Source organism: Ziziphus jujuba, chromosome 9 (assembly GCF_031755915.1).
Source record: "Ziziphus jujuba cultivar Dongzao chromosome 9, ASM3175591v1".
Lineage (NCBI taxonomy): Eukaryota > Viridiplantae > Streptophyta > Magnoliopsida > Rosales > Rhamnaceae > Ziziphus > Ziziphus jujuba.
This window is the reverse complement of record NC_083387.1, coordinates 27,277,360-27,298,620: the sequence shown is the minus strand read 5'-3', so window position 1 is coordinate 27,298,620 and position 21,261 is coordinate 27,277,360. Positions and strand designations below refer to the sequence as shown.

The 21,261-nt window shown below is 34.0% G+C and overlaps 4 protein-coding genes across 5 annotated transcripts; 2 read left to right on the top strand and 2 right to left on the bottom strand.

Moving 5' to 3' along the window:
* Positions 1-752: 752 nt before the first annotated feature.
* Positions 753-6,479, top strand: LOC107427794 (protein RETICULATA-RELATED 1, chloroplastic). The gene is made up of 8 exons (XM_016038184.4): positions 753-1,463; positions 3,773-3,937; positions 4,058-4,150; positions 4,222-4,337; positions 4,550-4,648; positions 4,734-5,039; positions 5,214-5,378; positions 5,900-6,479. Exons 1-8 carry the CDS (start codon positions 1,050-1,052, stop codon positions 6,183-6,185), a joined length of 1,644 nt encoding a protein of 547 aa, XP_015893670.1. The 5' UTR covers positions 753-1,049; the 3' UTR covers positions 6,186-6,479.
* A 4,643-nt stretch (positions 6,480-11,122) lies between these two features.
* Positions 11,123-12,475, top strand: LOC107427785 (elongation of fatty acids protein 3-like). The gene has a single exon (XM_060811375.1). The coding sequence runs from the start codon at positions 11,343-11,345 to the stop codon at positions 12,171-12,173; it is 831 nt and encodes a 276-aa protein (XP_060667358.1). The 5' UTR covers positions 11,123-11,342; the 3' UTR covers positions 12,174-12,475.
* A 611-nt stretch (positions 12,476-13,086) lies between these two features.
* Positions 13,087-16,980, bottom strand: LOC107427777 (uncharacterized). The gene is made up of 7 exons (XM_016038160.4): positions 16,123-16,980; positions 15,399-15,542; positions 14,550-14,622; positions 14,111-14,216; positions 13,931-14,027; positions 13,642-13,737; positions 13,087-13,563 (listed from the first exon to the last, which is right to left on the bottom strand). The coding sequence occupies exons 1-7, from the start codon at positions 16,789-16,791 to the stop codon at positions 13,408-13,410; spliced, it is 1,341 nt and encodes a 446-aa protein (XP_015893646.2). The 5' UTR covers positions 16,792-16,980; the 3' UTR covers positions 13,087-13,407.
* Positions 16,981-17,881: 901 nt separating this feature from the next.
* LOC125424349 (probable plastid-lipid-associated protein 4, chloroplastic) lies at positions 17,882-21,011 on the bottom strand. Of its 2 annotated transcripts, none has more exons than XM_048481548.2 (6): positions 20,628-21,007; positions 20,177-20,290; positions 19,305-19,400; positions 19,039-19,113; positions 18,372-18,439; positions 17,882-18,112 (listed from the first exon to the last, which is right to left on the bottom strand). In XM_048481548.2, the coding sequence occupies exons 1-6, from the start codon at positions 20,970-20,972 to the stop codon at positions 18,040-18,042; spliced, it is 771 nt and encodes a 256-aa protein (XP_048337505.2). In that variant the 5' UTR covers positions 20,973-21,007; the 3' UTR covers positions 17,882-18,039. The 2 variants fall into 2 exon arrangements, 1 of the variants encoding a protein (XP_048337505.2); XR_007243201.2 differs by having other exon boundaries at positions 18,030-18,112; positions 19,044-19,113; positions 20,628-21,011.
* Between the last annotated feature and the right edge of the window lie 250 nt (positions 21,012-21,261).

Here is a 21,261-nt window from a genome sequence, read left to right as displayed (position 1 = left end):
TCTATTCGTTTATGTAGATAATAATTATTTTTTTTAAAAAAAATTCTTTTGAAAGAACAAGTATCGATGCAATAAACTCTTTAAGTTTAAAAATTATAAATATTATATTATATTTGCAAATTGCAATTCTAGTATGTTTAGTTTTAATAATTGTTTTATTTTTTTGGGCTAATCTAAGTGGTTATTTTAAATAATTATTTATAAGAGCTAAACCATTTATCTCTTTTTTTTTTTGGTATATTTTACTATAAAATTAGGGTGTTAATTACAATTATTTTTCTAATATAGGAATCCTCAACCTTTTACAATTATAAATTAGGGTGTTAATTTATTATTTTTCTAATAAATTCATATAAGATTTATTTTGTCCTACTCTAATTTTACTGTTGCATTAAACTAATATAAACCCTAAACACAATTAAATTTCCAATTGTCGAAGCAATAACATAGGAGAATTGCTTTCAACTAATATATTGTATCCTAATTTAAATGATACACTTTTCGTTTTGTGAATGACATTTGTGGATATAAATCAAAGCAAATATGACATGAATTATTCTTGTGCATATGAACAAAATTTTGTTTACATAACAATGGGGACAAAACTGTAAATACGGACATACATACAGCTATATACGCCACCGCTAGCCAATAACGAGACGACGGGCCCACAAACTAAGCCCGGCCTAGTCGACTCACCCAAAACCCAACCTAGTAGACTCACCTGGTTGAACCAAACCAATAAACAAACGCTTTCGGATTGGGTTCGTCTTCTTTCTTTCTCTGGAACTCGTCGCCAAGCGAGTCGGCTATCAAAACCCCCATTCCACCATTTTTACCTTCTCTTTGCTTTCTCTCTCTTCAAAGTTCCCTCTTTTAGATAGATAGATAGAGAGAGAGAGAGAGAGAGAGAGAGAGAAACTGCAACCAAGCAAAGCAAGCCCTACTTTCTCTATCCATGAAAGTTGCAGAGTGAATTTTCTTCCTATCCAAACAGAAAAACAAAAAAAAAAAAAAAAAGAAGGAAAAAAGAAAGAATTTCCAAGAAAATGTCTCACGCAGTGTTCCAAACGGCCCAAATTATGCCCATTAACACGCAGCTACCCGTAAAGCACAATTCTTTATCATCGGTTTCGTTGTCTTCGCCGAAACTGGTATGTCCTAACCAGCTGGTCACCGCCCAACCGGCGGGCGGTAAGCACCGACGAGGAGGTCCGGTGGTGAAGGCGTTTGTGGCTCCTCCTCCTTCATCTTCATCTTCGTCTTCTTCGGGAGGGTTGGTGGATGGGGACTCCATGACTTTGTTGGAAAGGTGCTTTGCGGCTCCATCGGTTTCTGGTGGCGCTCCTGCGTCTTCAAGTTTGGGTCCTGTTATGAAGGGACAGTACGGTGCATTTGGTGCGGTGACACTTGAGAAAGGAAAGCTCGATATGTCTCAGAAGCAATCCAAGTCCAGTCCCGAGGTTTGTTTTTCTTTTTTTTGTTGTTTCGTGTTTCTAAATTTTAAGTTCTGGGAATTTTAATTCTGGGTTTGTTGCTAAGAATTTATAAATGGCTAGGAAAATGAAGAATTCATGAACTGAATAGTCTCTGTAGAAGTAAGATTTTTAGGACTCTGAGAAATTTCATTTGTAGTCCACTGTAGTGAAAAAAAAGAAAAATTATATATATATAATTTTCGTAGTGCAAATAATAGAAAAACAATGAATTTTGAGCTGAATTGGTCACAAGTAAAATGTGTTAAAAGGCATCCAGTAATTTGATAGTAATATGTATCGGTAAGTTTGTTCGAGTTAATTTCCGAGAACTGTTTTAATTCCAAAAATAATTTTCCAAAACAAGTCTACTCTAATTGATGGTATTGATTGCATAAAATGTGATAGTTTTAATAATTTTTCAGAGAACATCATTGGTAAATATTGTCAAGTATTCACTTGTTTTGTTAGAGCCCAGTTGTAGTGGATGAGGAAAACTTCTGTGACTTTCTTTTTGCAATGTTTTGTTTTCTATTGCTGTTATGAGAAGCAAGCTATATATGAATTTTATTAAATATAATTATGTTTTGGTAAGGTTTTGAGTAATTTATGAGCCAACAAAGGGGGAAAAAATGTGTTCCTTAAAGTAATTCCAACTTGCTGAAGAAGTGAGTGAGGTTCTAGTTAAAGTCTCTTGTTTGTATTTCTAACTGAGAGGGCTGTTCTTTCATATACAGGATGTAACGAAATGCTTATTTATTTATTTATTCATTTTTATTTTTATGGAATGCTTTTTTAAAGCTTCACTAACAGCTAGCTTTTCTTGTTTGCATAGTCAATTTCTTTTTGTTTCCTCTTTCTTTGTAGAATTCTGCCTTGAATTTCTATCAACATAATGCTAAGAAAACCTTGCGAAGTAAGAAATTTGAGTTTGATAATTTTGTTGTTACTTGTGAATGTCAAACATCTTCACCAAATTGAAGATTTATTGGTAGAACAAGTAGAAATGCACTGATATTCTTAATAGCAAACAACATCTGGAGAATGTTCTGAAAAAATCATAATAATCTCTTGATATACCATGATGTGTGCCAGCGCCCCCACCTGATTAATTTAGTATTCAAGGGAAGGAAAAAGGCTATGCTTTAATCTCACAGAATATCCACGGGATGTTTAAGGTTTTGCATCGCTTTCCCACATGATATGGGCTGACATTTCAAGTTCGTACTTTGTTTTAATACCTATCTAGCTTAAGTCCATTCTCCAATTTCCTGAAATAAGTTGGTATTCACACGCATAATTATTTGTGTTTTTCTTAAATGCCTGGACCTGATGATGCAGGATAAATGGTCTGATAGTGAATTTGATCTGCAATTTTAGATTTAGTGGTTTCTTGTAGAAAGATAACTAGGGTCCGTTTAGGACCTGGTAGAAGAGAGGTTGGGAATGTAAATTTGGATTATACAAGGTAAATTTGATTAGTTAATGGAGTAATGACTACATGCTTTTAGTTGAAGAGGTCTTATAAAGCAGAGGAAGAAGAGGAAGATAAACTTAGGCAGTTACTCCTAGGAGTCCTTATGCAATCACTGAATCACACTTATCAAAACATGTCCTCTTGAAAGAGCTTAAAGTTAACAGATAGCCACCGGTTATTCTAATGTGAATTATTTCATAATTTATAAGCTATAAGTTAAAATGGTTAATGAAGGTGTAGTTCTAATGACCATACTTAAATTGTTAAAACTTGTGTAAAAATTCATTCTCAATAATAGAACTAAAAATTTATGGACAACTGCCTCTTGGCTTTTAGAATTCGAAAGAATTTCAAAAATTGTTTTGTTGGTGTGCATGAACATGAATAAGAGATAAAAAAGAGCTGTAGACTCATCTACGTGAGTAATTTAATTTCTTTCATAGTTTGATACATTTGATTCAATTTCTCAACACAATATACTAGGTTGCCATTTTCTTAGGGCAGGTCCCTACGAAAAAGGAAAATCTGTTGCCTTTTCTGATCATTTGTCTCTGTATGTGTATGTCAGGTGTTAAATTGAATTGATGGTAAAATTGTTTTTGAGATGAAATTGAAATCTGGTTGTGTTACATCTGGAGAAATTGGGATGTTCAATATTGTCCAAGAATTGTAATCTTTTTAGTACTTCGTTTGGGGTTCTGCTCATTTAAGGGCTGGGATTTATCATTCAAGTAGTCTTTATCAATTGAGTCCACTAGTAACTTTGCCATTCAAAATCTTCACTATTTTGTTCAATATGACTAATGAGTTGATATTGCAGACTGCCGTTGGGGGAGGTGGTGGAGATATTGGAAAGAAAATTAATCATGGTGGCGGTGACGGTGGTGATGACGATGGTGATGATGATGATTATTTTGATGACTTCGACGATGGTGATGAGGGAGATGAGGGTGGCCTATTTAGGAGAAGGAAGTTTCTTGAGGAGGTGTGAATATGGCACATACACATACACAATAATGCACATTTCTTGGCATTTTCTTTTTAATCATTATGTCTGTTAATTTTATATTTCTGGATGCATTGACAATTTTGTGCCTGTTCCCAGCTTTTTGATCGGAAATTTGTAGATGCGGTCTTGAATGAGTGGCAGAAGACATTTATGGATTTGCCTGCTGGGTTCCGACAAGCTTATGAAATGGTACTGTGCTTATCTTGTAACTTTCAGCTAAATACTTTTTATCTGTATTTTAACTAAAATATTTCCTCCAGGGATTAGTGAGTTCCGCTCAAATGGTAAAATTTTTAGCAATCAATGCCAGGCCAACTACTACTAGGTTTATTTCCCGGTCACTTCCTCAAGCAGTTTCGAGGGCATTTATTGGCAGGTGATTTGACAGCGGCCCTAAACTTACTATTGTAGAATAGTACATGTGAAGATGTCCTTTCATTTCTTAGCTAAAGCTATAAAATTACTATTTTTCAGCAATTCTTTCTGTTATTCATAATTATATTTTAGTAAGGTATTTTTGAAAGTTTTCCTCAGTATTATTGTATTATAATAATAGTGTTCACTCTGTCAATACTTTCTGTTATGCAGGATGCTTGCAGATCCTGCCTTTTTATATAAGCTTCTCTTAGAGCAGGCTGCTACAATTGGTTTCTCAGTTTGGTCGGAGCTTAAGAATAGGAAGGATAGGTATGTCTTCTTTTTATGACAAGGGGTTGCAATTGTCTGGTTTTCTCATTGAAACGCTGAAGTAATTGACGTTGCTTTGCTATAGGATAAAGCAAGAATGGGATCTGGCACTTGTAAATGTGCTTACGGTTGCAGCATGCAATGCTATTGTTGTTTGGTCGCTTGCTCCTTGTCGTTCATATGGGAACACATTCCGGTTTGATTTGCAAAATACATTGCAGAAGCTCCCAAACAACATATTTGAAAGGAGTTATCCCCTGAGGGAATTTGATCTACAGAAGAGAATACACTCGTTCTTCTACAAGGCTGCCGAGTTGTGTATGGTTGGGCTAACTGCTGGAGCAGTGCAAGGTTCTTTATCAAATTATCTGGCCAGTAAGAAGGAGGGAAGGTATGAAGCAAAAGAAAACCTACTTAAATTGTTCCTTTTGAAGGAGTAATTAAAACTAAATAGTACTCCAATCAGAATATTAAACATTTTTCCCTTAATAGTTTTATTCAGTGAAATATCGTACTTATTAGTCAAACTAATTTTGTTCTCTACAATTGTTAACTTGTTTGGCAGGTTATCTGTGTCAATACCAAGTACAAGCACTAATGCACTTGGTTATGGTGCTTTCCTAGGACTTTACGCTAACATGAGATATCAGCTCTTATGTGGATATGACAGAGCAATGTTCAACCATTTTGATGTCATTGGAGTGGCTCTGTTTTTCAGCACAGCCTTGAGGTAGGGGGCTCTTTTATTTATTTATTTCATCTTCATGATCTTTACTGTTTGGAGTTCTGATGATATGTTGTTCTTATGGTTTCATCTGAATATTTATATGTTGTTTGTCTTAATTTTTGCTCATCTCATATCGAGTGTCTTCGCTGTCAACAGAGTGGGATTTTTCTTTTTCTTCTCTTTTTGTTTTCTATCTTTCATTTATTATTTTTTGTTTACCTGAGAACTGCACTATTGGATTAACCTAGTTTTCATTATCAACAGCTAGGACTATTGGAGTATCTAGGCCCAGTTGCTCCCAATGGATTGATATTAAGAATGATATATGATAGGCGACTAATAGGGCTATGTGCAATAATTTTATTTTTCAACTTGATACCTTGAAACTAATCGTGGAAACAAAACAAATAAACTATTGAACCGGAATCAGTTGTACAGTTGGAATGAAATTGACTGCTAAAAGTCCCTGTTTCCAGATGCTCAATAGGGGAGAGTTTTTAAACCTTTCTTTGGACTTTATGCAGGGTATTGAATGTTCAATTGGGAGAGGCATCTAGATTAGCTTGGCTTGGGGTTGAACCTGATCCACTAGCTCACTCGGATGATCTTCTGAAAGTTTACAACAGGCCTTCTCAGGATGCGGATCAACTGTCTTCCAAATGGTTTATTTCTAAGAGCGCCATTGTTTCTGGGCTTGGACTTCTTGGTATCAAACAAGGGAATGTTGACTCTGTAGCTGATGGGGAATCACCAGCACCTAGGGCACGTAGGAAGAGAATTGTTAGGAAGAAGGTGACCACGAGTTCATAATGCTAAATGATGTATTTCGCCGTAGTCCAATTTTGTCACTGGAAGAAGTAGCTTGCTCGTGAATATCTTTAAAAGAGAAGCAGCTAGGAGGTGTTGCAGTAGAAATTTCTGCATGTTCGCGTTTTAGATGCTGCCAGATCACAAAAGAAAAATCACCACAATGAGAAGAATATGTGGGGAATATCCGTAGTTTTGCTTTTTTCTTTTTCAAACTAAACTTCACTTCTATTGATTCTAACTAGGTTGTAATATTGTTTTCCAAATAGAATCTTCATCCAATATTTTTCCAGGGAATTATTAGATGCAATTTTGGCTAATACATAAATTATTTTTAGCAACCAAGTCAAAATTCTTTTGCCATGCAATTTCTGAACCTGATTTTGATACTTCAATTGTGCTTAAAATGGCTACTCCTATTATTGAAAAATCAAAGAAGCAGGGTATGTAGACAGATAGAAATAGAAAAATGCTAAGTATTTCATTTACATACATATATATATACAGGAGAATTTTATGTTATGGACGGTCTGCATGCGGATCACATCCAAAGCCAATATTTTTATAATGCAAGCGTCGGTTTTGATATATATAGTGTATAATAATGTCGAAATTTGCATCCAAAAGCATCGGCTGTGGGTGCGTCTATATACAGATCATCTGTATCGTAGAAAGACTCCATAAATGATATAAGAAATGTTATGAGTTGGTAAGACACTGGTTTTTAATAAATAGGACATCAAACATTGAACCGAGGTTTGAATTTTGAATGGCTAGCTTAGCTGTAATATTAAAACCAAGTATCAACACAATACCAAATAGAATTTGTAATGAACACCCACACCGAAGGAACAGTATACCACTGGAATTACTTAATTATTGCCAGACGCCATGTCCGGTAGGAGCTACAGGAACTAAGCCACCATTGTGTTGCTGAGGAGGTTCAGGTACTGGTGCTGGTGGGGGAGATGGATGGAGATGGAGATGGAGATGGAGCAATATTGACATCATGAATATTACTCGGTGGCACCTGTGCCAGAGATTGGTAATTATCAGATGATAAGGCACCATGCATGGTGATGACAGATGATGACGATAAGCAGGTGTATGAGTAGTCTTTTTTTGTTGTTTCATTGATCTTCACTGTGAAGATGATAATGAATGAATGGGGAAAAAAAAAAGTGAAGATCAACATGTTAAGTTGGGATGCCATCAAAACTTGTGTCTTTCTATATAAACAACGCAAGACTACTATTTTTTAAATCACCAATATATTATTTTTGTATATTATTTATGGTAAATTATATATACAAACATATTTCTTCGATTTATTTTATTTATTTATTTTTTTCCAGCTGTGGTTTGGTTATTGCGTATATTTCCTTTATTTATTTATTTATTTTTTATAGTCTTTTGCAAAAGTTTGTGTAATTTGTAACCCTATTGCTGATATATAAAGAAGGAATGAGAGATACTCTCTTTAACGAAATTAATATGGTTATATGGTGTAGATTGCAAATTTTTAAAAAATGGGTGGTTGAAATATGAATGATTACATTTACCTAAGTATGGAAAAGCAAAAGTTCAAGATTCCTTGAACTCACATGGTCGACCATAAACTTTTGAAAGGGGCTTTTGTTCATGAAAAGTTGGAAGCCAATTTGAAAGTATATTCTAATCCAATCAAATTGTATTTTATAATTTCATATAGTTTAGGAGCAGCTGGGCCTATATCCCATTTTATTATAACCCTTTATATATATATATATTAAATAATTTTCCACTTTTATGATCAAGTACTATATATATGCTAGTGATAAAAAAAATAAAATACTTTTTTATTAATTACAGTTAATTGAAAATTGAAATGTTTAAATAACTTTGCCACTGGCTTAAAAAGTTCTATTATGCATTTCATAAATAATTATATTTTATTCATTAAATATAGGGTTAATTGGCAATGGATGGTTATGAACAATTAGCTAAATGGACCAAATTTCAATGGAAGTGGGAATAATGTTAGTTGATCTCCTGCTAATCTCCACTAATTAGTGGGATTGAGTTTATGATTATTTATTGTAAATATTGACAACCTTAGTTTTCTTTATCTTTACAAAAAGGGTCTACTCTCTATCATTTTCCATAAAAAAAAAAAAATAAAATAAAATAACAAATAAGGGTTCTACTTGCTAGACAAAGATTAGTGGACCATTTGGAAAATTTTCCAAACACTACAGTAATATTTTGTATAAAATGAAATATTAATTTCTTAGTACAAATTAAGTACTAGACCTTAATATATTATGGTGAAGGAGAGGTTGCTTCCCTGCAAGTTGAGGCCAGGCTTTTAATATATTACGAATGATTTGCCCTAATTCTTTATTTTTGGTTAAAAAATATTAATGTTTGGGACGGACGCCTCCATGAATTAATATGTGTGTGTGTGTGTGTGCGTGTGTGTGTGTTTTTGACTTGATTCTTCAATCTTTGACTTACGTTTTTAATAAATTTAATTTTCTTGCAAATGAAGAAATAAATTGTATGAAATAGGTTCGAATATTCCATTGTCATCACTATTTAACAGTTGTCCAACTTCTCTGGAATGCTTTCAGACTGGCTTTCAACTTTAATATATAAATTATTTAACTAACCTTCATTACCAAACATTCAATTCCCTTTCTTTTAAACAACTTGATCATCACAAAAGGCTAACTTGTATGTCTATCTCTACAGCAAGCCAGCGTCAATATATACATATATTTATAGTCCCCTCTAAGTATGGAAGTCTAGTAGTTAATAACTTCTTGACATTTACACCTAAAAATTATTCTATACACACACATGTGTGTGTGTGTGTGTGTGTGATTTCCTGCATCAAATGTAAATTTTTTGAGAATCAAGCAATGTTATCCAATTTTTCTTTATATATATATATATATATATATACACTTTCACTTATCTTATATGCAATAATGCATTTGTAATTTGTAAAATTAGTAAAGAAAATGAAAATGATATTAAAAAAGAAGAAAAAAATGGAGTGGTTACACAAAGTATTGTCAGTTTTGTGTTGGATAACATTTTTGTACAAACGTGTGGGATGAGTTTGTAGCAGGAGAATTGGAGACTTAACCTAGGAGGTTCGAATATAAACCGTCCGATTAAAAGTTATCTTATTCATGAGCCACTTCAAAATAAAGTTACCTACTTTTTTTTTCTTTTTTTTTGGGGGGTCTGATTCAATTAAAAAAAAAAAAAAATTGGCATTCCCTTTCTCTATCATGCTTTGTTTTTATTTTATTTATATAAATAAATATATACAATTTTGATATGGTGGATGCACATGGAGAGAAAGATACTTTCTTGGACTACTTGGGCATGTAAGACGTTTTAACAAATAATTAGGCCAGAGACTATTCATCTACAATAATATTTTATGGTGGATGTCCGTGTAGATATATATATATATATATATAATTAACAGATATACTATTCTCTTCATTTATCCTTCTCCATCTCCATCTCCATCTATTTGATACATATCTCTGTGTCTGTCGCTGAAAGAGAAAAAGATTATAAACCAGGCCAATCATACAGATCAACCATGGAAGTTATTGAAGTCATATACAGATGTGCTTTTCTTGTTGCAGCTGTGATAGCAATTACTATTCAACAAGATTATAATTTCAGCACCGACCTCATCCATGAATATTTTCAACCAACTCATATCCCTCACTCTCACAGTCCCACATCAATAATACTTCTCCTTCTTCTTCTCCTCATGGTTTTGGCTTTAGCACAAAAATGCAAAGCCAAACCCACAGGAATGTTAGTCACCATGGAAACGACGATGGCCATCATCAGAAAGAGGAAGGTTTTGATCATGAAGCAAGGGTACACGGTCTGCATTTGATTTCCAGGACACAGCCCTGGTCTTGGCCATGATCATCTAAACAAGATGTACAATTTGCATGCAATATGGTGTAACAGTGTAGATTAGAGATGTTGTTATTATGCCAATCGGAAATTAATAAAAGAAAATAAAAAAAGTGCTTTGTTTCTCAAGTTTTTCATGTATACTATTATTACTGTTATTATTATTTTTTCATTCAAGTTTTATAGTATTAGGTGTTTTATCATGTTGAACATACAAAATTATAGTCTTGTTTGGTGATTTGTATAAGTTTTTATTGAAATTAAGATGTCGTTTGTAAATATTTTAGTTTTTATTTTTTTCTTCTGATAAACAGTTAGTCAACAACACAAGCAAAATTTGAGAGTGAAGGTGGACTCCGGCCAAGGACTAGGCAGAATAGTCACAAGAAAACCTCGTACTTTACAAAATAATTGCTTCTACAAAGTAAATTTCCTGCCATTTGATCCATGCCACATTATGCCATATGTTCTTATGAATTAGGCTTTAGGTTTGAAATTGTCATGTTTATAAAACCATGTCATGTAGCTTGGGAAAATTGATAATTGATTTCAAAGTAGGCTTTATCTAAGTGAACTGTTTTGTATAATAAATTTCTTGGTATTTAACATATTATTAGCAGAAGGCATTAAGAAAAATAATAAAAGTTGGGCTGAGATTCAAGATGAATTCCTTCCCCACAAATCTCCGGAACAGATTAAGATTAGGAAGAAAAATTGTTGCATACATACATATGCATAAGAAAGTTCAATAATGATATAAGAAAATTCAATAATGATACGTAATTTAATACAATACAATCCAATAAATGGGCCTTTAAATTTTTAATTTTATTAAATAAATATTAAAAAATATTTAGTTAAGACTAAATTTTAGAGTTGAAACCCATTTTAAAAACATTTTATATGATTATATCCTCATCATAAATAAATAAACATTATTTATTCTATTCCATGAGTCAATGATTGGGTTTTCACCGAGCCTTATTGATTGGGCTTTCACATAACTACATAAGCCCAAATACCCAACAGATTAGTACCAAAAAATCAAAAAACAAAAATCCCAATAGAAGAAGATAAATTTCCTTCCTCCCGTACATACCCCTGCAACTTTCCCACTCCCCAAACACACACACACACACACACACACACCCCCCACTATCTCTCTCTCCATCTCTCTCTCTCTCTCTCTGTGAAATCCCAAATTCATCTTTTTCTTCCATCTCCATGAATTCCATCCTCGCAAACCTCCATTACTACCTAGTAAACCACCCAACAATACTCCATTTTTCATGGACTCCACCTCAAACCTTTGGCTCCACAATTCTTTTTCTCTCTCTCACCATTTTCTCCTACCTCTTCCTCGCTTTCCTCCTCTCCCATCTCTCTCTCCCACCAATCCCCACCACCTTCCTCAAACCAATCACCATCCTCCACAACCTCTCTCTTCTCCTCCTCTCCCTCATTATGGCCGTTGGATGCACACTATCCTCCCTCTCCCATGCACCTCATCTCCACTGGATCATTTGCTTCCCTGCCAAAACCCCACCCACTGGGCCCCTCTTTTTCTGGGCCTACATTTTCTACCTCTCTAAGATTCTTGAATTTCTGGACACCCTTTTAATCATCCTAAGTGGGTCCATCAACCGGCTCTCTTTCCTCCACGTTTACCACCATTCCACCGTGGTGTTGATGTGCTATCTTTGGCTACAAACCTCGCAATCTCTATTTCCCGTGGCGCTCGTGACGAATGCGTCTGTGCACGTGCTGATGTACGGGTACTATTTGTTATGTGCGGTTGGGATCCGACCCAAGTGGAAACGGGTGGTGACGGACTGCCAGATCGTGCAGTTTATGTTCAGTTTTGCAGTTTCGGGTCGGATGCTGTATTTGCATTTTTATGGATCCGGGTGCTCCGGGATGTGGGGTTGGTGCTTCAATGCCGTTTTCAATGCCTCCCTTTTGTACCTGTTTTTTGATTTTCATAGCAAGAGTTATAACAAGAAGAAGAAGGAAAATGGGGTCCACAATCGTGTGGACAAAAGCAAAGCCTCATGAGTTTGTTTTTTTTTGTGTGGCGGATATTGGTTGGGTTGTGGTTGGTGTTGGATTCTCTTTTTGAATGATCATTTTCCAAAATCTGTTTTGTACTTTTGCGTTTTGCCTCATTATTGACACATTTTACATGCAAATCCCAGAAAAAAAGAACTTTGAAAAACTTTTCCACTTCAAATAGCTTTCATTTATGTTTTTTTCTTTTTGGCATTTTACATGTATTTGGTGAAAGACTCTGATTTTGGATGGGTGAAAAATGGAAATGTAGCAGTGCAAGTTGATAATATACAACTTAATTTGGTATATTTTACCTTCCAAAAAAAAAAAAAAAAAATTAGTATCCTTTCAACACCATTGCAATTACAATTATAAACTCTTTGTTTTTCCATGAACTAACATACTTTTCTTTTTTTTTTTTTTTTTTTCCTAAGATAAGAAATATGGTTCTAAAAGTTAAGAGCATTTTTTCAATTCATGGGAACTTAAAACAATCTCTAATGGTGGATTACTTCACTTTATTATCAACTTTCTGTTATTGAAGTGCAGTTATAAGAGCACTTGAAACTACATTTACATATTGGTTTCGTAACATTTTATTCAATGATTTAACTGGACAACAAGCAAAATTACAATATCAAATTCTATTCAGATTGAGACAAAAAGTAGAGGCTACATAAGAAGAAGAAAAACAAAAAGGAAAAAAAAAAAATAAAATAAGAAGAAGACAAAATGTTTCAGAAACGAAAAAATCAATGTTTTTGTAAGTAATTAGACATACAGAATGTGCATATAAAAAACTTCCACTACAATGCATGCAAAGTCTCCAACTGAAATATTAACCATCACCATGATCATTGCAATTGTTAAGTACAGCAGAAACATGAAGGCACTCTAGGGATTTGAAGTAGAGTCGGAATGAAATAATGTGATCATTATTACTAAATCTTATCTGTCTTCATTTTTACAAAAGCAGCCAATATTAGTAGCAATATTGGTAACCTGCCATACACATACAATATACAGTTATGTATAATTGAATACAATAATGTGTACTATCCTCTAGAAAAATTGGCTTTCCTACCAGCCAATGAATATAACACAGAATCCCTTCAACATTTACTTTGCAAATTTATGCATCATTCACTATAAACAGGGATCCACCAAAAAAAAAAAAAAAATAATAATAATAATAATAATAATAATAATAAAATAAAAAGACCAATGTGTTTTCTATCACCTACTGTGTGAGGCCATTCTCAAGAAAGGCACTACCATCTTCAACTAATTTGCTGACAGGGTTCTCCTTAGCCCACACTGCAGCATCTTGATATCCAAGCTCAAATAGCTGATCAAGAATAGAATCATCTGCAGGCTCAAGTGCCCAGTTGAAAAGCTGAAATATAGGAGAAATATTAACCCATTGGTTTATCCTCACATAAAGGGTATCATTAATATAAAGCTGTAAGATTACCTGTCGGGGACTAGCTCTATTTTCAGGATTGCAGTCTGGACTAATCCCTATTCCTTGCAATCCCAACCGACTGGCCGGAAAAGCACAAACACGTACCTAAAAAGAAATGATACTCACAAATGCAAAATTATAACAAGTAATTATAATAAACAAATGCATGATGTATCTCAACAAGACTGCATACAACATATAAAGCAACAGAACGCATCAAATAATAGGTTGTTAGAAAGTGAAAAAAGTAAATAAGTCTAAATTGAGTCCTTAAAAGTTTCATAAAGTAAGCAAATACCGTTTGTGCAGCAGATGTTGGGGGCATAAACAACGTTAAACCCCCATCTATGCAAAGGCGGTTACGGAACATCGTTGCTGGTCTTGGTGCAAGATATCTGCGTGGAAGTATACTTTTAGTACAATTTCAAATCATTCAGAAAATAAATCTTGCAAGCACAAAGGATTGCTAAATAATCACCCTGGAATAAAGGAAGAAGTAAAAACTGCATTGATGAGATCTTCCTTTGACTCAAACTTATCCACCAATAGTCCCTTCGGCCTCCAGAGAATCTGGGTCACAGCAACTGCACAAAAAGACTAATATAAACAAGCTGCACAGAAAGTAACCTAAAAAATCTACAGTTCAGAATGAACATAATATGGCATATACTCGTGCTAAGCCTGTCAATGTACGACATAATCTCAATATCACCGTTCACTGTGAATTATCCCATTCAATCACTACAGTAGACATGGTTGATACATTATGCATATATGTAATGCTACACAACCATCAAATGAAAATAAATCCATACCCACGTGTATCCATAAATTCAATCATTAAAGCATACAGACATGCATGGATATCTCCAGCTAGCAAGCATCTTAACACAGACCATCGTAGAAAAATCACTTACCACGAACTCTCCCATTAGATCTACTATGAGCATCATTGGGAAGAAACTTGTCAAGAACATCCCGTAGAACAGCCTGCACAAGTAAATATCGGTTGAGATGAAATTTTTAAGTTTGAGCAGAAAAAAAATTGAAATTCTCTGGACAATCATTTTCATTACTTGGGAAAAAATAAGACCACAGGGTGTTATATTTATCCAGAATATAGAAACCTGATACGGCCATTTAATCTTAAATTGACAATTTCCATAAAATTCCAGTGATTAACGTAATTCTTACATACCTATAGGTTCACATAAGATCTTACATTTTGGTTATGCATACTTATTACATTCACCTGGAACCAATTAGATTCTTCACCCCCTATTCCTAAATATATAGGCATTAGTATCATGCTTTGTCATTATAAATTCACCAGTAACTGTGAGTGACAATTATTGGCAACACATAATGGTAATATTTGCCATAAAAACAATCAAAAGAAGTTGGAGAATCCTTATTTAACTTATTGAACAGTATAACGGGGAATAGAATTTACAGCCTGCTTTGTTTTAGGAGACTCCATAACCTATGGTTTGTTTCCTCTATGTTTTTGTTTCTTTTGTGAACAGAATCCACTGCTTTTCAGTAAAAAACAATAAAGAAGTTGGACAATGTTGAAAAGATCATATCATTAATAACATAAGGTGATATAATTAAAATTCAATTGCATAAAATGAACTCAATACTGATCAAACTCACTGAACTGTAAGAATAATATGCCAATTATTGGCCTGGGGGAGGAGGGGGAACACTGAACCGAGAGAAATTACAACCAACCCAATGGGATACTAGCTAGAATAGAGAAATACCCCAAGCCGAAATGCAGTCCCTTTGTTCCGGCAATCTTCAGCCAGTATTTTAGTAGCTAGTAAGGCCTCTTCCATGCTGGCTCCAGAGGCGATCACAGCACAGACTATGGCACCAGCTGAGGAACCTGCTAATGGTGTAGTTTCCTGCATCAGGACATGCATTTCAGCTATGAAAAATGAAAGATTCCACCAAATATTACTGTTTTTCATTTACTGAAAGATAAAGAAAGCTACACAATTATTAAAATGTACTAATTCCTCAGTGTATAAACAAAATTGTAATTAGCCAAAATTCCAAAAATCCACAAAATTACTAAGGAAAAACAACAGGGACGTTTTGCACAATAGGAACAACCAAAATATGAAAAACATGTATGTATATATATATATATATAATATTTCATAACTAAATTTCTAACTACAGTAGTAAAAATGCATACATAGTCCACAAAGAATTGTTCGCAACGAGTGCAGAAGTTACAAAATCTAGCAAGCTTACAGATCAACAGCCGACGATAGCAATGTTGGATTTCATAGGATTAGATAGACACAGAACAGCAAATGGTTGAAACCAAATTTATATTCAATATGGTAAAGCTAAGAACTTTATTCACCAAAAACAGATTTTGATAGAATATCAATGATTCATGAAACAAAGAACGATGAATTACAAAACTTGAGAGGGGGGGGGGGGGGGGAGGAGGAGGGGGGAAAAAGGAAGAACCTTTATATAACCATTCTCAATGAGAAAGCGAGCAACGCCAAGGTGATAAGGAAAAAGGAGCCCAGCAGCGGAGAAACTGAAGCCGGGGCTTGTCACCACGCACCGCTCCCTCTCAGCCTCGATATCCTTCACGCGCTGTTCCCAGACGACTTGGGGCTCAATTTCGTCCTCCATAACCGCCCCGATTTTCTCCTTGGAGTTCTTCCCACCATCATCTGCACCGTAATTTTCGAACATGGCGACGGAGGAGGAGGCGGCCTCTCCATTTGGGCCTTCGCTGGGCTTCCTCCGAATAATAAGCCGAGAAGCCAGGCCCAGAAATAGCTCTCCGGTGGCAACGGCGAAGGACTTCTTCGTCGTTGTTGTCGTAGGAACCGGAGAAGAAGAAGAAGAAGAGTCAGAGTCAGGAGAAGGAGGAGGGTCAGAGGAGGAGGAGGTGAGGTCGGTGCTGGGATTGGGAGGAGAGGAATTGGAGCGGGAGAAGAAGGTGAGGGTATGCCTTGGAGTGCGCAGAGGGAAGGTGCACCTGTGGGTGAGATTAGGGTTAGGGTTAAGGTTAGAAGGAGAAGAGAAGGGGTGAAGGAGGAGAGACGAGAGAGAAGAGGAAGCCATTAATGCTGAAGAAACAGAATAAACGGCTCTTTTTGTTAAAATGTTGCCCGTTAACATTTTTTTTTTTTCTGTTTTTTTGTTTTTTTACTTTTCTGTGATTTTCTTCGTATTTGTTTTAAGTTTTTATCTGAATTGTATTTGTTTTTATAGAATTATTTTGATTTTGTTGTTTTCAGATTTGCCGGATGCCATGGCGGGAGGAGAGAATCCATGGCAGTTTTATGTGTTTTGTATTTTTGGAGGTATTCAATTTTGCTTTTTTTTTTTTTTTTTTGCCCTTTCTTTTTTTTTAAAATATGGTTTTTTATTTTTTGTTTAATACTTTTTCTTAGATACACATTTTTTTAAAAATAAATTTTTTTATTTGGTTGCAATTTTTCATCACTTTTACTTTTTCTAATTCTTTTATTGCAATGTTAAAAATAAATAAATAAATAAATAAATAAATAAATAAAAAACTCTTTTATTGCAAAGTTACCAATTATCATTAATTAACAAAATACTGTTCAAATTTTTTTAACAAAATAATACTTTTTTGAAAAATTTGTTTTAACTTTTTTCTCCTTTTTGTGTTTCAATTTTTTTTAATATTATATGTTAACTATTATCAATAGTGGTAAAATTTAAAAAGTGGTAAACTTTTGTATTTTTTTTTTTTTTCTTTTTGGAAACAAAAGTGATAAGTAACTATTTCATATACTTTTCTTAATTTTTTAATTTTGACCATAACATTGCTTTTTTTGTTTTATGAAAATGATATGATATTTGGTGCTTTTTTACAGAAGATAAATACACCAAAGAGATGTCGTTTGGGACAGCCAAAAGCCTATTTTCAACCCATTGCAAATTTCATATTAAAACTGGTCTATCAAAACTCCAACAATTCAACAATGAAATTTAAGGTTTGCAAATACACAAACCCATTTAGTTTAGCCAAAATTAGAACATGAATATATTTCAAACAATGAAATTTAAGGTTTGCATTTTTTTTTTTTTTTTTTTTTTCATTAGGTATCTTCATTGCATCTCCATTTAACATGTGCCTTGTCTTTCAATACACGTGCTTGTACATTATATTTTTTTATTGATAAAAACTTTTTTATTTATTTTTTAAACATTATAACGAAAGGAGTCAAACTCAACATCATTGCCGAAAACAAAATATTCTTTTGCATAACACAGTTGTTATTACATATATAACACAAACTTTACAGTAAGAACTTTTCGAGTGGACATGGCTTCTAATTTGGTAAAACTTGCTCTCTCAGAATGGCAAAGCCAAACGCTACAGATTTGGGATTTCAGTTAGGTAGGAACTCTGTAAGATGGATCAATCATTTTCAAGACGAACAAGTTTCCTAAGTCACCCCTTGAGACACTGCATGCCAATGTAACAACAAAAAATCCATCTGGTTAATCAATCAATCAGCCAAATTTCATAGCACAAAACCGCTTCATTTGAAATCAAACTTCTTACTACACCCCGAAAAAAAAAAAAAAAAAAAAAAAAAAGGTGGGTGGGGCTGAGATTAATAAAAAATAAAGAGAAGGAGTTCAAAGTTGGATTTCCTGCACAATTTTCATCTGAGTTCATATATGATGAATGGTAAAATTTGAGTGTCATAGATCAAACTCACCGCAATTCTTCGTCCAAGTATGTTATTTCCAATTCCCCACGAGCTCTTCCAGGTGCCTTAATGGGTACCTAGATATCACAAGGAATGAACTATAAACTTAAACTGAACTACTTAAGCCATACAGAAAAATATATCATCTTTTGAAGATGCAAAAGCTCCAAAACTAAGCTCCCTAAACCATAAGCCATCAATTTTCTCTCAAAGTTCAAGTAGTTTTTCATATCTTTTATGTTTGTAGGACTTTAATTCTTCTTCAATCAAAATGGCAGCCAAATTGTGGAAAAAAAGAACTGTTAAGACTTCAATTTGAACAGGGTTTTTCTTGCACTCAATCTATCTTGCAAGCCTCTAGCTTCTTGCAAACTTATAAATCCCTCTGCCTCTGCTTTGGCAGCTTTTGAGGTAGAGTTTGAATTTGACAACTTTATGTAAATGAACTGGTTGAAGGTATTATATAAGGTAAATGAATAAAGCATAAGGGAACAGATCGTCATTCTAAAATGCAGTTTTTTTGCGGTTTCTGAGCAAAGGCAAGTAAGAAACCATTTTTCCATGCATAAAAGGAGTGCCATCCCAAAGGTCCAAGTGACCTTTTCAACTGAATTTGTTTGTTTAATTATATTATTCAGTAAACACTCCGAAAATCATAATGAACATGAGTACTTACCAGACCTGCAATTTTGAAGTAATCAAATTTTACTGCCACTTTTCTTGCATTTAGAGGTGTCAAATCTGCTGTTACCTACAAGATATAAAATATAAGGGCAACATCCTCCAGAGCAACTGTACAGCACTACTGTTATAAAAATATACGTAAATTATCTTCATAAAAAGTATAATTAATGATTTTACCAACAACAATGGTCCTCGAAAATATTGCAAAAAGATACAATGTATTATCAACAACACAATAGGGAACAAACTGAATATTACCTCATTGAAAAATGGCCAAGATTCCTTATTTTGTGCCCTGAGGGTATCCACATTGATTGCTTGGTAGTTTGTTCTTGACCTCAAGAATTTGGGCCTCTATCAGAATGATAACATTATTTTCCAAGTGATTGCAATCAAAGAAGAGCAAAACTATAAGAAAAAAGTGGCCTAACTTTAATATTTTTTCTTACTTGTAAAAGAAATAAAAGAGAGAATAGAAAAGAACTTTAAGTCTTTTCCAGCTACTCAGGGCATGTTTACTAATATTCAAAAGGTTTAACGAATATTCAAACAAAGAAAATATAAGTGCCAATAGGAATCAATAAACCACACAAATGGCAATTCAACAGTACCCCAGTAAATTTAATGTCTGAGATTATTTCCCCATTAGCCCATCATAAAATGTATACATTATATATATCCAGTTCTGTTCTTAATATTATACATATGGTTGTTTTCATACTCACCTGCTATGGAAGGGCAAGTACCCAAAAAATGATACTGGACTAGGAAAGGATTACATAACTAAGAACTTTTTGTCTGCACAGTCATCATATATCTTGACAACTTTTGAATAGCTAACCACTTATATTCTATGTGTTTATCAGCTGGTTAGTGTTGATAAATATTGTACTTATTGTTATTGTGTGTACAGGATGTTGTTGTTGTACTTATCCTTTGTAATCAGGATATGTAAAATTCTTGCATATATATGCTGGTTCTTACGGAATAAAATTCAGCTTATTCCAATATCTTTCAGTTCAGTGTGATTCTACATGGTATCAGAGCTTAATTCTAGTGTAACTCAGCTTTTGAGGACAATGAGAGCAGGGAAGCCTGTATTTTTAAGTAAAATAAAAATATGCATATACCTGGGTTTGCAAAATTGATTTGGAAGTTGTGTATATGAGCTCCCATTTTCCGTTCAGTAGATCAGATTTGAGTGGTTCCTTTATTGGATTAACTGCTTCAAGTTCGCGTGCAATCTATTTAGAAATGAATTCCAATAATCAAAATATATTAAAAAAATAAAAAAGAAAAGAAGATGCTTACAGATATGTATCAGATCAAAATATTACCATATAAAAATATATATGTGTGTGTGCGTGTGTGTGTGTTTAGTGATACATAAATGACATAACACAAAAAAAAAAAAATAAATAAATAAATAAAATCAAGGACTCCCATTTCCAACTAATTATAGCATAATCCCAATTCGTATCCATAACAACCTATATTTTCTGATCCTCCAAACCTCCATTTAACAAAGAATACCCAAAAACTAAAAATAAAAAATAAAGAATTCAAATGACAGATCTTTGCCTTATCAACTCTCTGCTGATCTTCAGGAGTGGCTTCGGCACCTCTGTCAAGAGTTTCAATGGCATCAAGAAGCTCCTCCTTGAGAGTCTTAGCATCTTTGCCCTTCTTCAAGAAGGCAGGAAAGAATGAAACTTTGGCCCTCCACTTTTCTGAAGATGTTGATGAAGATGTAGTGGATGAGAGTGTGTGGATAGGGATTGTGGATGTGGGTTTTGTGGGGAAGTGAGAGTGGGTGAAGGAAGGATGAGAATGGAGAAGTTTCAGAGACGAACACGGAGAAGATGAAGATGAAGATGAATGGGTGGTGGAGAGGAATGCCGGAGAGTAAGAAGCAGATAAGGCCATAGTTACTGCCCGTTATTGACTAAAATAAAGTAGCTTTATTATACTCAATTTCAAGGTTTTGAAATGTCAAGGTTGGAATAATTACTTTATTTATTTATTTTGATTTCTTGCTAATATAATTCTGTTGCAACAAATGTAATGTCAAACTGTAAGAATTTCTTTTGTTTTTTTCTTTTGGCCGTTGAATAATAAATTGTAAGTCAAAAACAAGAATCAACTGATCATCTCACAAATTCAACTGAACCAAAAACCATTTCTATTTGAAAGTTACTCCATTATGTGAAAAGAT